Below are 11612 nucleotides of genomic sequence, written 5' to 3' on the forward strand. Positions count from 1 at the left end.
CTTGAGCCATTCCACGCAGAAATTCCGGCCGAATTGGAAATCCTCGCATATCTGCATCTAATAATTGCTTTAAAAGCAATTCCTCTTCGAATTCGGTTAATTTATGACTGTTGGCGCGTGTTTCTGATCGTGATTTGGTGCCACGAAGCCGATCGCGTAGAGTATTTTCAGGGACTGCAAAAACCTGCGCAGCGCGTAAAACGGATTTAATTTGACCGTTCTGATAGGCTGAAATAGCCATCTGAATACGCGATTCTTTAGAAAGAGGCATATTGTACACTAGTGATGATATTTGACGCGTTAAATAGAGACAGTATAAAATAGGTTGAGAATCCGCGGTTCGGTGGTATCCGCGGTTCGGTGGTTGATTACGTTAGCGTGGGGAAGACCAACGTAAACGCCGGCCAAACCGCCGGCTCACTATCGTTCCTGAATGGACGATCGGGAAGCTAGCGAGCTGGAGTTGGAGATCCCTAGCCCTAAGACCGTCCAATGACTGCAATCAGGCATCCAGCGAATGGTTGAGGGAAGTGACTACAATGAGTAAGCTGAGGCAGATGATTTCGTGTCATATCTCTAGCTGGTCCTGCAATCCGATAGATATAGTGGGCCAAGATCCTTCACTTCTGCCTACATAGTAATCCCTAGGCCCAAGAGCAATTAGCAAGTAAACTGTCTGAGAGGCTATGGATATACGTTGGAACCAACGTAGTTCGGTTTCTGGAAGTACTCAAAATCAGCTACAGTATATAGTCTTTTGACCCTTCACAATACTCATGTAATCACCGACAACAAGCTTCATTCCCATCACCATCCTTACCAGGCGCCCTCAATCCATGCTCGCCCGTCTCCATTCCCGATGCCCTAGCACAAAAACAACTCTTGCTAACGTCAACGTCCGCTACGGCGACAGCCAATGTCAACTGCGGCTCAATAACAGCCGCCTCGTCCCTCCTCCCAAGACGCAGCAGGCATTCATGGTAACCTCTCAAAGCCCACACATTATTCGCGTGCCGTCTGGCCCTAATGACAGAATTGTCAAACCCCAGGTCAGTTTTGTACACAGCCAGTGCCTCTTCTACGTGGTTTTGCTCTAAGAGAAGTGCCGCATACGCGTGCCGCGCAGGCTGCATCCAAGACCAGGGCTCGCTATAGCCCAGGCTATCGTCGAGCTGCATTGCGCGCGCGAGGTGCGAGAATGCAGCTTCATATTTGCCAGCCCGGTACTCGATTTCCCCGTCGAGCATTGCGGACGCGATGACCAGAATGTCGGTGCATTTGTTGGGAAAGTCGAGACGTGATTCTGGGACCGACTGTGCGGCGGCTGTGTACAGTGTTCGGTACCTCTTTGCCTCCTGGATATTCCCCGTCGCTGCGTGCGCAACCCCCTTGGCGTAGTATACCATTGCCGTCGTGACACAGTACAGCTCCTGATCGACTGGGACCGGCAAATCGCGTATGATCTCCTTCCACATGCCGAACCGCACCATCACATGCGGTCGTACGGACAAATACACCTCTACGAAATCCGCGAGACTAACTAACAGCTCTTTTGGGAGTGTTTTCTCCATGCGCTCGACTGCGTCCAAGGCGACGGCTTTCTGGCCCGCAAACATGGCGGCGTAGATAAGGGTGTGGTAGTTGTGCAAGCGGTAGTTTGAATAGAAGTTCATGGCGCCTTCATAGTGCAGATATTTCTCATCGGCGATGGTTGCGCGCTGGTTCGCTCGTATAGCGGCGCGGTAGTCTCCAACCAGCACGTCCAGATGTGAGGGCATGTGGTTTGCATGGCCAGAGTCTGGGACAAGTTCGCGCAAATGATCGGCTGGGATCAACCCTAGTTCCGGCGTTGGAGACATCTCAATCAGGTGGATGTAGAAATGAAGGATGCCGGGGTGATTAGCAGCATTTTTATCACACAGTGCTCTTTCAAGCACGTTTTTTGCGTCCAGTGTCCTCGCTCCTGGAATTGGAAGGCCTGTCTTCAGATTCCATAGTTTCCACGGCGTAAGACTCATCAGTGAGTCTGCGTATAATGCCGCGACGTCGAGATCGTCTCCAAAGGCGTGATAGACCTTCTCCATGGCGTCAGCATACGCCCGGTTCTGAGACGCATATTGCTCCATATCTTCTGCGGGTTTGTCGCTTGCGAACCGGGCTTGGATGGCCATGATGAGTGCCTGTTCAATAGGAGTCGCAGACTGCGCAAGGTCCTGTGCTTTCTTGGATGCCTCGTATGTGCGGCGAACAATGTCGTTCAAGTCCTCGCCGAAGAATTCCCAGGTAAAGTTGTAGTTCGGTCCAAGAGCGTATGCGAGACCCCAATATGCGATTGCACAGAGCTCATCATGTGCGATTGCTTGCTCGAAGCAAGTGACTGCTTCTTTGTGATTGAAGGTGTAGACCCAGGTGAGGCCGCGGTTGAACCAGGTTTGGGCCGAGGGGTTCGTGGTCGTGATGGGTCGGCCGAATGTGCCCAAGTCAAATGGGTATTCTGTTCTTTTTGAAACGGGAGATATGGCCATGTTGAAAGCAAATCTGTTTGTTGAATAAGGAGCGGGAGGGGTATATTTATCTCTCTAGGCTAGCTTGCTTATGCTTGACTAATCAGTACAACCAAGGTTATACGATAGACTTCACGAATGTTATCAGTATTGTGTAGTTTATTTGTGCAAGCAATTGCACCCTACAAAATGTACTGCACCAGTAAAGCATTATCTTTTGTACTATGTACAGGGGCACCCGTAGCCAGAGCATAACCAAACGAATCTATAATTTGCCTGTTCCCGATCTTGTCGTAACAGAAGAACAAGAAGCGAATATAATCAACCGTATATAACCCACTGATATCCTGTACTTCAGTTTGAGACACCAAGGCCTTCTCCACCGACCTTGTGATACGGAGGCTTCGCGTTGGCAGCTTTCTCTGGGCTGAATCGCCAAACGCCGCCCGTTTTGTCGCTCTCCAAAGAGGTCAATCCAGCCTTTCTCGCGAGCTCCAAGAACTGCGGGTCCTGGTTCTCGTCGATACGTTCGAAGAAGCGGCGCTCCCATTCGCGGCCTTCGGCCTTTTCGACCTTGCGGAGCTCCCGCTGCGCATTCTCTATCTTGCCTTTGGCTGCGGAGACGGCGTCCATGTTCCCTGTTTCGATATTTGCTGCGACGTCGCTCCAGGCGCGGCGGCTTTCGTACAGGTCCTGTTCTTCAATAGGCGCAAGAGTGAGTGGGGTGGTTTGCAGATCCTGAACTGACACAGTCTCGACGTCTTTCTTGGTTCGAGCGTCCTTGATCGTGAAGGTATTAGACCATTGCCCATCAACGGTGTATAGGGGCTTCTTTTCGCCCTCGCTTTCTTTGTATAGACTAGCCGTGAAGGTATTCTTCTTGCCGCTCACCCAGCCTTTCCCAGAATAGCTGATCTTCGAGATGTAGCCGGTACTGCTGACGATGTAGGTCGACTTTTCGAGTTCCATGAAGGGGTTTCCGTAGATCAGCGATTCGACATGGAGGGCGGGGAGGGTGATTACATATTTTTCCTGCTGAGCTGGGTCGTTTTTGTCGGCGCCGGGGGGTGTTAGGGTATACAAAGCATGTCCAATCTGCTTGATGTAAATAGTGCTGGAAAATGAGGCCTTCTGCGCATTGTATCCTTGCAGCTATGTTTCGATTAGTTTTCTTGGAATTTCAATGTGACACGTGGACAAAAGTGACAAACCTGAACACCATGCTTCTCATTCCAAATAGCATAAGCAGTCGCTGGAGGATGGTGACTACTCAATCAGCGAATATACTCACATTGCTGATCAAATCACCCACCTGACTTGTTCGCTAATCAAAGTAGTCTCGCCGACATTCGCATCGCTATCCCACTTGCCGAGAAACAGCTCTCCGAGGAACGGATTCAGAGGCTTCTTCTCACTGCCTAGTTTCTCGCTCCGACTGCAGTACTGTTGGCGAAGGGTGCTAAGGAACCATTTCAGAACGGCGAGAGCTCGCTTCTCCGGGTCGGCTTCCTGTGCCGGGGCGACAAATAGGGCGGGGTGCTCGGCCCAGTAGGCAGAGTATTCGGTGAGGGATGTGCCGGAGAGGATGAAAGGAGGCGCAGTCAGAGAAGAAAGGTCACCGTTGAACGAGGCGATTGACTGGTGCCGAGCAGTTCATGTCAGCTGTCGGACTCGGCTGCAGGGATGGTCGGGTAAGTTAACTGCGTACCTTGAGAAAGCTCGACCACGTGGATTTGTTCTGGGCTGGCAAGCCAGAGGCAGTATCCTTGGAAGACATGTTTACGGTTGCTCACCCGTGGCTATAGGTTTGTAGGCGTCTAAAGAGGTATCAACTATCGAAATACTTCGTTGAGTCCGGGCTTGCGTGTCACAAAGCAATGAAGGTGCAGACGTGGCCAGAGTATCCTGGAAGACTGAAAGGACGAATGAGACTTGGAAAGGACTATAGTAAATCAAAAGTCGGACTAGGGCGAGATATCTCGCAACGACAGAATTCAAGATGGGGCAAGGAACAGGGGAAGGAGGTGTTCTGGGGAAATTGAGAAATGCCAACGGGGTCGCCAGAAGCTCCGATCTCGACGTCATCCACCACCGCTCCCCACTCCCACTCCATACACAGCCCAATGACGACGCCGACGCGACCACTGTTGCATCAAGTGATCTAGTCCCAATTCAGGATGAAAACGGCTGCAGGTGCCTGGCATTATCGCTGGCGACTGTTTTCTGCGACTTTGCGGGAAGCAGTCGTCAGCATAATTTCCGAATTCATTTGAGTGGTGGAAATATATACGAAATAAATCGGGTATGAGGCGAAAGCCACCTGGCTGCGACATCGGGAATCGAAAGACTCTGGTCTGCTCAAAGTACAGTGAAGGGCTTCTCTACCACGAATGTCAGGCGGCTCTGCTTCTGCTCTAGTCTAAGTCTTAATGCGGCCCCAAAATCCTTGTAGACTGGCACTGGGCTGTTCTTGTCCGGTCCTATCTGATGCCTTGGCAAGCCTGGCATTTTGATGCAATCGATCAATCACCTCTTGCGGTGTCCGAGTAGCGACAGTCAGCATTATCAATCTCTTCAATCCTTTCAGAAGCCCCGATAGAAGCTACCTTCCCGCCTGTCCTAGAATCCGATGCGTCAGTTCTAACCCGTACAGTAGTCCTCTGCCTATGTGCCTCTGCAAACTTCCTTGCATTCTCACGGCCCTTCTCAACATCAACGAGCGCAATCGCTATCATCGCCATGGCACAAATAGCAAATAGGAAGGGGAACCCCATCCAGTTATTTTGCGTATCGTTGATGATTGCTTGAATGACATTGGGTCCGATTATAGATGACTGATTTATGAGCATCAGCATGTTCAGCGCTCCTTGGCAACTCCAGAGCAGATTGATAGTTTCAGGAGACTCACCGCACGGTTCGTGATTCCGAAGAGCGCGAAAAACATGTTATCATAGCCAGGAGGCATCAGCTCGCTGATCATTGTTTGGGCATACTGCGTGAAAGCATTAGTCCAGAGACACATTGAAATGGAAGAAGCAGTAATGGGACGTACTGCGTAGTATGGAGCTTGAAAGAGTCCAAATATGACATTGTAGAAGTAGAATTCCCACTGCACTTCTATAAGTATCATCAGAGTCATAATAAATAGCAGCTTACCCGGTTATGATAACCGATGCGATGTGTCCAAAGACCCAGCATGCCCCAGAATGGTATGAGAACGGTGAAGAAGTTGGTGACGAGAAACATACGTTTAGTGCGGACTTTGAAATGTCTCTGGAAATACCAAAAGCCGAATGTGGAGGCGATGGAGCATACAGCTTGCGATATGCCCAAGTAGGTGAGTTGCAGGAATGAGAAGTCGATGAAGTCGTTTTGGATGATTGATACCAATGTTCCTATATCAGGTCTCAGATCTAGCGCTCTTCTGGTTTTCAAGGTCAAGAAAAGTCTGTACCGGTTGTGTTTAGCCCATCCGCGAGGAGAAAGTAGGCGATATAGTATAGAAGGATCTGTGGGAGCGACCGGATCTTCCTCATTGCTAGCCAGATTTGCTTAAAACCGATTGTTGCGTATTTTGAGCCTTCTGGAACTCTAGGGCCTGGTCTTTTCTGCTGAAAGATGAACCACCACACCCCCAGGACGACCCAATCTGACGCTATATTAGTTGCAAACTAAGTACCTAAGCAGGAAGATTGCGCACACGAGTTCGTTAGACAGATGGCTAAATTATTCGCATAGTTATTGCCCTGCATAGGCAACAGAACACTCAGGTTGAGAAGCAACACAGCCAAATAGCCGATATTACTATGTGCTGTGGATATATTCCTGCACATTCTCATCAGTAACATCAAAAATCAAAAACAGAACCACGCTCACGAAATATGATTCCTCTCCAAGGACTCAACAGCTTCATAATCCCTCCGATCGATCCTTCCCTCTCTCAAATCCTCCTCCCTCGCTTTCCTGACATGCGGCATATACCTCGCAAGCTTCGGGAACATTGCGGCATAAAACACCAGCGTAGCGCCATACGCAACATACGTCACGATATACAGCCCCATAGCGGCGGGCCACTGAGTCGGCTCTCTGATAGCAAGCGTCCCGTACTGCAAAGCCCAGCAAACGACTGTAAGAGCGAGGAGCAACCAGCGCCCGAAAGAACCGTAGTCTGCGGCACTGCCGAGCCAGATGAAAATTATTGTCATAAAGGTGAAGCTGAGGCCATTGGCAATCAACACAATCGAGGAGACGGTTCGTGTCCCTCCGGCCCAAGGGACTACGCAAGGAGATGAATCGGTGCAGGGTTGCCGGGGCATGGTCCCTGGTTGCCAGCCGGCGCCGTGAAGGGACCATTGAAACCTGGACGGTTAGGATTGTTCGTGTGAGAATGGGACAAGGCCTTACAATGCTTGGGTATACGAAAGAGGGCCAACTCCGTTGTCCCCTAGATGTTAAGAGAGTGGATCAGTAGAAGTACTGTAAGGGCACCAGAAATATCGTCCATGTCTACCATTGTAGTAAAGGTAATAGGACCACAGTTCCCGCCGAGTCGTCGTTGGGACATCGAGAGAGTCCACTTCTGCTGTGAACAGGCGATCATATTCGTCTTGATCTGCTTCAATTTGCTCCAGAGTTGGAGGGTCCTCCGTAACATGCGAGGCCATCTCGCTGTATCCCGAAGCTGGACTGCTGTTGCACAATGTGAGACAGCAATGGCCACAGGGGAGATGATGATAGTGATGGCGGGAATAATCATGATGGCCGGGTGAAGAAGTGATACCGTAGCATTCCAATGCACAAACCCCGCTCGAGTAAACCCAGCAAGGTCATGCGTCGACTTGGATGATCCGTCTTATCTTCTGAACGTGGTGGAAGGATTTTGGGCAGAACTGGGCAGGCGATGAAGCAATAATATCGACATCTTTATATTTTTCATTTTTCTACCATCTTGCTTGACACTGAACAAAAAGACATTCGATACATTCAGCAGCATTTTGTAGCCATAAGTTATAGATGCTGCTCCCTAGCGCTATGCCCATACGGGTCTAGTCGGGAAAAGCTATCGACAATCTACCTCTTATCGGCTTGTGTAGTGGATGTAACACACGACACATATTCGCTCACCAACCTATTTGGCCTACTGTTCTTTCACTTTGAACGATGATTTTGGTATCGTCTTAAGCTATGCCAACACCATGCCAACACCATGCCAACGCCATCTCCAAATCTACTAACAACTTTTTGCTTTTAGACTATACACTTTCATTGGTATCTCGTCGCCTCATATCTGTATAATCATGAATGTCCAAAATATTTTGCATGCTTTACAGCTTGCCAGCAGTGTTGAAGTCCTCCAGAGCAACCTGGACACGCTTGCTCATGGTCTTCTCACCCTCGCGAACCCACACGCGGGGGTCGAAGAACTTCTTGTTGGGCTTGTCCTCGCCGTCAGGGTTGCCAACAGTCGACATAAGGTAGTCCTTCTTGTTGAGAATGTAGTCACGGACACCGCTGAGGTAGGCGTACTGCATGTCAGTGTCGAGGTTGACCTTGACGACACCGTAGCTGATAGCCTCCTTGTACTCCTCCTTGGAGGAGCCGGAACCGCCGTGGAAGACGAAGAAGACGGGCTTGTCCTTCTTGGAGCCAGTCTGCTCCTTAACGTAGGCCTGGTGCTTGCTGAGGAGTTCAGGGTGGAGACGGACGTTGCCGGGCTTGTAGACACCGTGCACATTACCGAAACCAGCGGCAATGGAGAAGTAAGGGCTGATCTTGGAGAGGGCGTTGTGGATGGCGAGGATGTCCTCAGGCTGGGTGTAAAGGGAGTTGTTATCAACGCTCTCGTTGTTGACACCGTCCTCCTCACCACCGGTGATACCGATTTCCTATGACCATTAGCGGAGGATTCAATTTGGGTCGTGATCGAAGCAATCTTACCATCTCGAGCCACTGCTTCATGGGAGCAGCACGCTTGAGGTACTTGGCGGTGGTGTCGATGTTGTAGTCGACAGGCTCCTCAGACAGATCAATCATGTGGGAAGAGAAGAGGGGCTCGCCGTGCTGCTTGAAGTAAGCCTCATCGGCGTCGAGCAGACCATCGAGCCAGGGGAGGAGCTTCTTGGCGCAGTGGTCGGTGTGGAGAACGACGGGGATGCCGTAGCTGGGGGCAATGCTGCGGATGTAGTGAGCAGCGGCGATACCACCGGCAATGGAAGCGGCCTGGCCATCGTTGCTAACGCCCTACGCAAGTTAGATCGGACTCGGTCCCAAGAAGCTTCAAAACATACCTTGCCGGCGAAGAAAGCAGCACCACCCTGGGAGACCTGGAGGATAACGGGGCAGTTCTGGTCGCGAGCAGCCTCGAGACAGGCAACGACGGTGGAAGAGGAGGTGACGTTCTGTAGTGTGGTCAGAATCATCTAAGCAATTGGGCAATCAAAGGCACGTACAATGGCGGGGATAGCGAAGTTGTGCTCCTGAGCGTACTCGAAGAGACGGAGAACGTCATCACCGACGATGACACCGGTCTTGCGGGACAGCTTCTCGAGGACACCCATTGTGAATTGAAAGGTAGTGGGAAGTGATTAGGAAGTGGTTTGGATGTAGTTGTGAGAGATGGAAGAAAAGAGGAAGAAGAAAGGAGGCTGGAAAGGAGTTAGAAATAAGAAAGTCTGAGCTCCAGGCCTTTACCGAACGACGAATACGGCGGTTAAGTAAGGAATGAGGGGCAAAGAACTCACCGGGCAGTGGGGAAATGATGTATGAGTGATGTTACGACTAATACTGGCAGGATGTGAAAGGGACAAAATCAAAGGCCAGAGGGGATGAAGGCCTTATTAATATGTGCCATTGACCCGACTCCCCTCCTGTTTTCGTCTCTGCCCGCTCCGTTCTCGACGGTTCTCGTGCTCGTTCTTCCAAGTTGGCTGCCGATCCAGCTCTTGCTCTGGTGGGGTTTGCTGGGCGACTATGACGCTTTCCGTTGCCTCAGGCCAGAGCTCCCGAAACTCCCCGCCATCACATGACATCATGCACCCGCCGTGACGACGACAGCTCAATCTACGACACTATGCTATGAAGGCAGACTATCGTCTTCTATGTTAAGAAATGCATCAGGATTTCCTCAAGTTTTACGTTTGGTGGATGTCTCGCTATCAGTTCTGGGTCGTTGCAAGACATGGTACGAAGAGCTCGGCTGAGCTCTAAAAAGTTAACCCATTTCCGTTTTTCTTTCGTGCTTCGTCGGAAAAATAGCGGGGTCGTCTTTCCGCCATTCATGCGTTTCGGAGCACAGCTGGTGCCAAACACGTTGCAGATATCGGAGTTGGCTGAGATTATTCACGGCTCCTGGGAAGGCAGGAATCACAGGTCGATAGCAGAGCGTTTGATGGCGGCTTTTAATGAATATACCTCCGATAACCGGCTGTCCGTTCGTCGTCGATCGGAGAGAACGCCTTGTTTCCATGGCCCAGTGTCCGCTCAGTTTGAGTATCGGTCATGTGTTTATTATAGTGGGTAGGAGTAATGGGTTGGATTGATGAGCTAACCTCAAAAGAAGTCCACTACTGAGGTTATGTTTCCTGCATGACTACTTCGACCTCGGTCAATGTCAACGGAGTTGACTCAGTCAAATCTGCAGGAGAGGATCCCGCTCCAACCTGGGCCACGAGATCGAGCATTTGCACTGCCATTATGGCAACATACCTAAGGGTCAGCAACATGGAACTGAGATCCCAGCCGCCGTCTTAACGTACCGGCTCTCCGTCAGAACTCTGCTACAAGAGTCATACAATGGTGACACATCGATGCTCCGGCGTCCTATAAACCCTCCTTGGATCCTATCAAATCGGGTCTTCTACCTGATCTTTTTGATATGTTCTGCTGCGCCAAGTATATATATCCATTGCTCCTCTTATTTATTTAACTACAGGGTATGCCAGAAACAACGGAGATGAACAGTGAGTTAGGTACTTTAGCGGATCAATATCCTTCATCCAAGTACGGCTCTGGACGTCCCGGCCGTCGAATATTAGTCAAAGCAATTGAAGCCCGTACTGCTCATGTTTCGCGTGCTACTCTGTTTGCCAATCCGGACGTTTCGGTCATCAGGTCTTCAGACCTCGTCCGGCAAATGGATGACTTTAGCTGGGAACTGAATGAATCTAAGAAACTACAGAGTCCCGCAATCGATTCCTATCAACCACTTCACAGATTAGGATTTGTTGGATGTAATGATAACGATGTTGATGATGATGCAACCCGGAACTATAGTCTCATTACCGGCATCACCTCGGACAAACCTGGCGGCTCTTGCCTGATATCAGCTATGACTACAGTTATGCAGACGCCTATGTAACGACCTTGATGCTAACCCTTATGATTCCGGCCATTGGCCCTTTCTGTGCGAGTTTTGACTATAACATTGGCCTTTATAAGCCTGCCCATTTCACAGAGACTGGTCTGGATTTAGCAGATCTTGGTACATCCTCCTCGGATAATGAGACTCACTATGTCAATTTCTAAGACGGCGATGACCACGACTACTTTTCTCAGGAGGATATGCTGCCATAGAACGGCCGACGCGGCTCAGACAGATCCAACAGCATGTATAGCACGTCCAGTGCTTGCTACTCGAGGTCGGGGGCTTCTACAGCTTCTTACAGGGACCTTCCCACAAAATGTTGCCCGCTATGTGAGGCAAGCCTGTCTAACTGGAAATTTCTCATGCTCTTGCTATGCACTGTAGGCACTTGACCAAAATTATAACGTGTACCATGAAAGGTATGTTCGAGACCAACACGGCCGCATGCAAATCAGTGGTTTCGGCTTCGTCTGTGCTTTTGGTTCGTTCTTGATTACGAGAGTTGGGCTCTTGTTAGAAGCGTAAAATATGTGTGCGCCTATAGGAAATCCAGGTAATTCAATTTCTTTGCTTCATGGTAGCGGTTTCCTTAATTTCCTAGGTTTTTTAAGAGCCAAATAGCCACTAGCTACGAAAGCCAGAACGAGAGTGGAGCTGTACCCAATCTCAGTGTACAGTACAGATATTGGAAGAGATCAAATAAATTTAATGATGTCGTAACTGCTGCGAGTGACTGAAGGCAGCAC

At 50.0% G+C, this 11612-nt stretch overlaps 4 protein-coding genes across 4 annotated transcripts; all 4 read right to left on the reverse strand.

Moving 5' to 3' along the window:
- Positions 1 to 782: 782 nt before the first annotated feature.
- BDW70DRAFT_166565 (tetratricopeptide repeat protein) lies at positions 783 to 2525 on the reverse strand (the record flags this gene model as incomplete). Its single annotated transcript, XM_073742018.1, has 1 exon — positions 783 to 2525. The coding sequence occupies one exon, from the start codon at positions 2523 to 2525 to the stop codon at positions 783 to 785; it is 1743 nt and encodes a 580-aa protein (XP_073597545.1).
- A 136-nt stretch (positions 2526 to 2661) lies between these two features.
- Positions 2662 to 4535, reverse strand: BDW70DRAFT_22381 (OSBP family protein). Its single transcript, XM_073743532.1, has 4 exons — positions 4213 to 4535; positions 3817 to 4142; positions 3716 to 3770; positions 2662 to 3656 (listed from the first exon to the last, which is right to left on the reverse strand). The coding sequence occupies exons 1-4, from the start codon at positions 4279 to 4281 to the stop codon at positions 2859 to 2861; spliced, it is 1248 nt and encodes a 415-aa protein (XP_073597546.1). The 5' UTR covers positions 4282 to 4535; the 3' UTR covers positions 2662 to 2858.
- A 491-nt stretch (positions 4536 to 5026) lies between these two features.
- On the reverse strand, positions 5027 to 7168 carry BDW70DRAFT_158347 (uncharacterized protein; the record flags this gene model as incomplete). The annotated part of the gene is made up of 10 exons (XM_073740495.1): positions 5027 to 5123; positions 5187 to 5338; positions 5413 to 5496; positions 5557 to 5613; positions 5661 to 5899; positions 5959 to 6153; positions 6205 to 6329; positions 6381 to 6863; positions 6909 to 6948; positions 7015 to 7168. 10 exons carry the CDS (start codon positions 7166 to 7168, stop codon positions 5027 to 5029), a joined length of 1626 nt encoding a protein of 541 aa, XP_073597547.1.
- Positions 7169 to 7505: 337 nt separating this feature from the next.
- Positions 7506 to 9338, reverse strand: BDW70DRAFT_132982 (fructose-bisphosphate aldolase FBA1). The gene is made up of 5 exons (XM_073736248.1): positions 9245 to 9338; positions 8954 to 9148; positions 8792 to 8902; positions 8442 to 8744; positions 7506 to 8389 (listed from the first exon to the last, which is right to left on the reverse strand). The coding sequence occupies exons 2-5, from the start codon at positions 9059 to 9061 to the stop codon at positions 7829 to 7831; spliced, it is 1083 nt and encodes a 360-aa protein (XP_073597548.1). The 5' UTR covers positions 9062 to 9148; positions 9245 to 9338; the 3' UTR covers positions 7506 to 7828.
- Positions 9339 to 11612: the final 2274 nt, after the last annotated feature.

This window comes from Aspergillus foveolatus (genome assembly GCF_047715535.1).
Source record: "Aspergillus foveolatus strain CBS 279.81 unplaced genomic scaffold BDW70scaffold_14, whole genome shotgun sequence".
NCBI lineage: Eukaryota > Fungi > Ascomycota > Eurotiomycetes > Eurotiales > Aspergillaceae > Aspergillus > Aspergillus foveolatus.

What these genes read in the sequence shown, in the direction of transcription:
- BDW70DRAFT_22381 (XM_073743532.1), bottom strand. Translation starts at nt 4,281, where the DNA reads ATGTCTTCCAAGGATACTGCCTCTGGCTTGCCAGCCCAGAACAAATCC. An exon ending in TTGATTAGCGAACAAGTCAG is followed by an intron (nt 3,771 to 3,816) that starts GTGGGTGATTTG and finishes CTGATTGAGTAG; the next exon opens with TCACCATCCTCCAGCGACTG. An exon ending in ATGAGAAGCATGGTGTTCAG is followed by an intron (nt 3,657 to 3,715) that starts GTTTGTCACTTT and finishes ATCGAAACATAG; the next exon opens with CTGCAAGGATACAATGCGCA.
- BDW70DRAFT_132982 (XM_073736248.1), bottom strand. Translation starts at nt 9,061, where the DNA reads ATGGGTGTCCTCGAGAAGCTGTCCCGCAAGACCGGTGTCATCGTCGGT. An exon ending in ACTTCGCTATCCCCGCCATT is followed by an intron (nt 8,903 to 8,953) that starts GTACGTGCCTTT and finishes ACCACACTACAG; the next exon opens with AACGTCACCTCCTCTTCCAC. An exon ending in CTGCTTTCTTCGCCGGCAAG is followed by an intron (nt 8,745 to 8,791) that starts GTATGTTTTGAA and finishes TAACTTGCGTAG; the next exon opens with GGCGTTAGCAACGATGGCCA.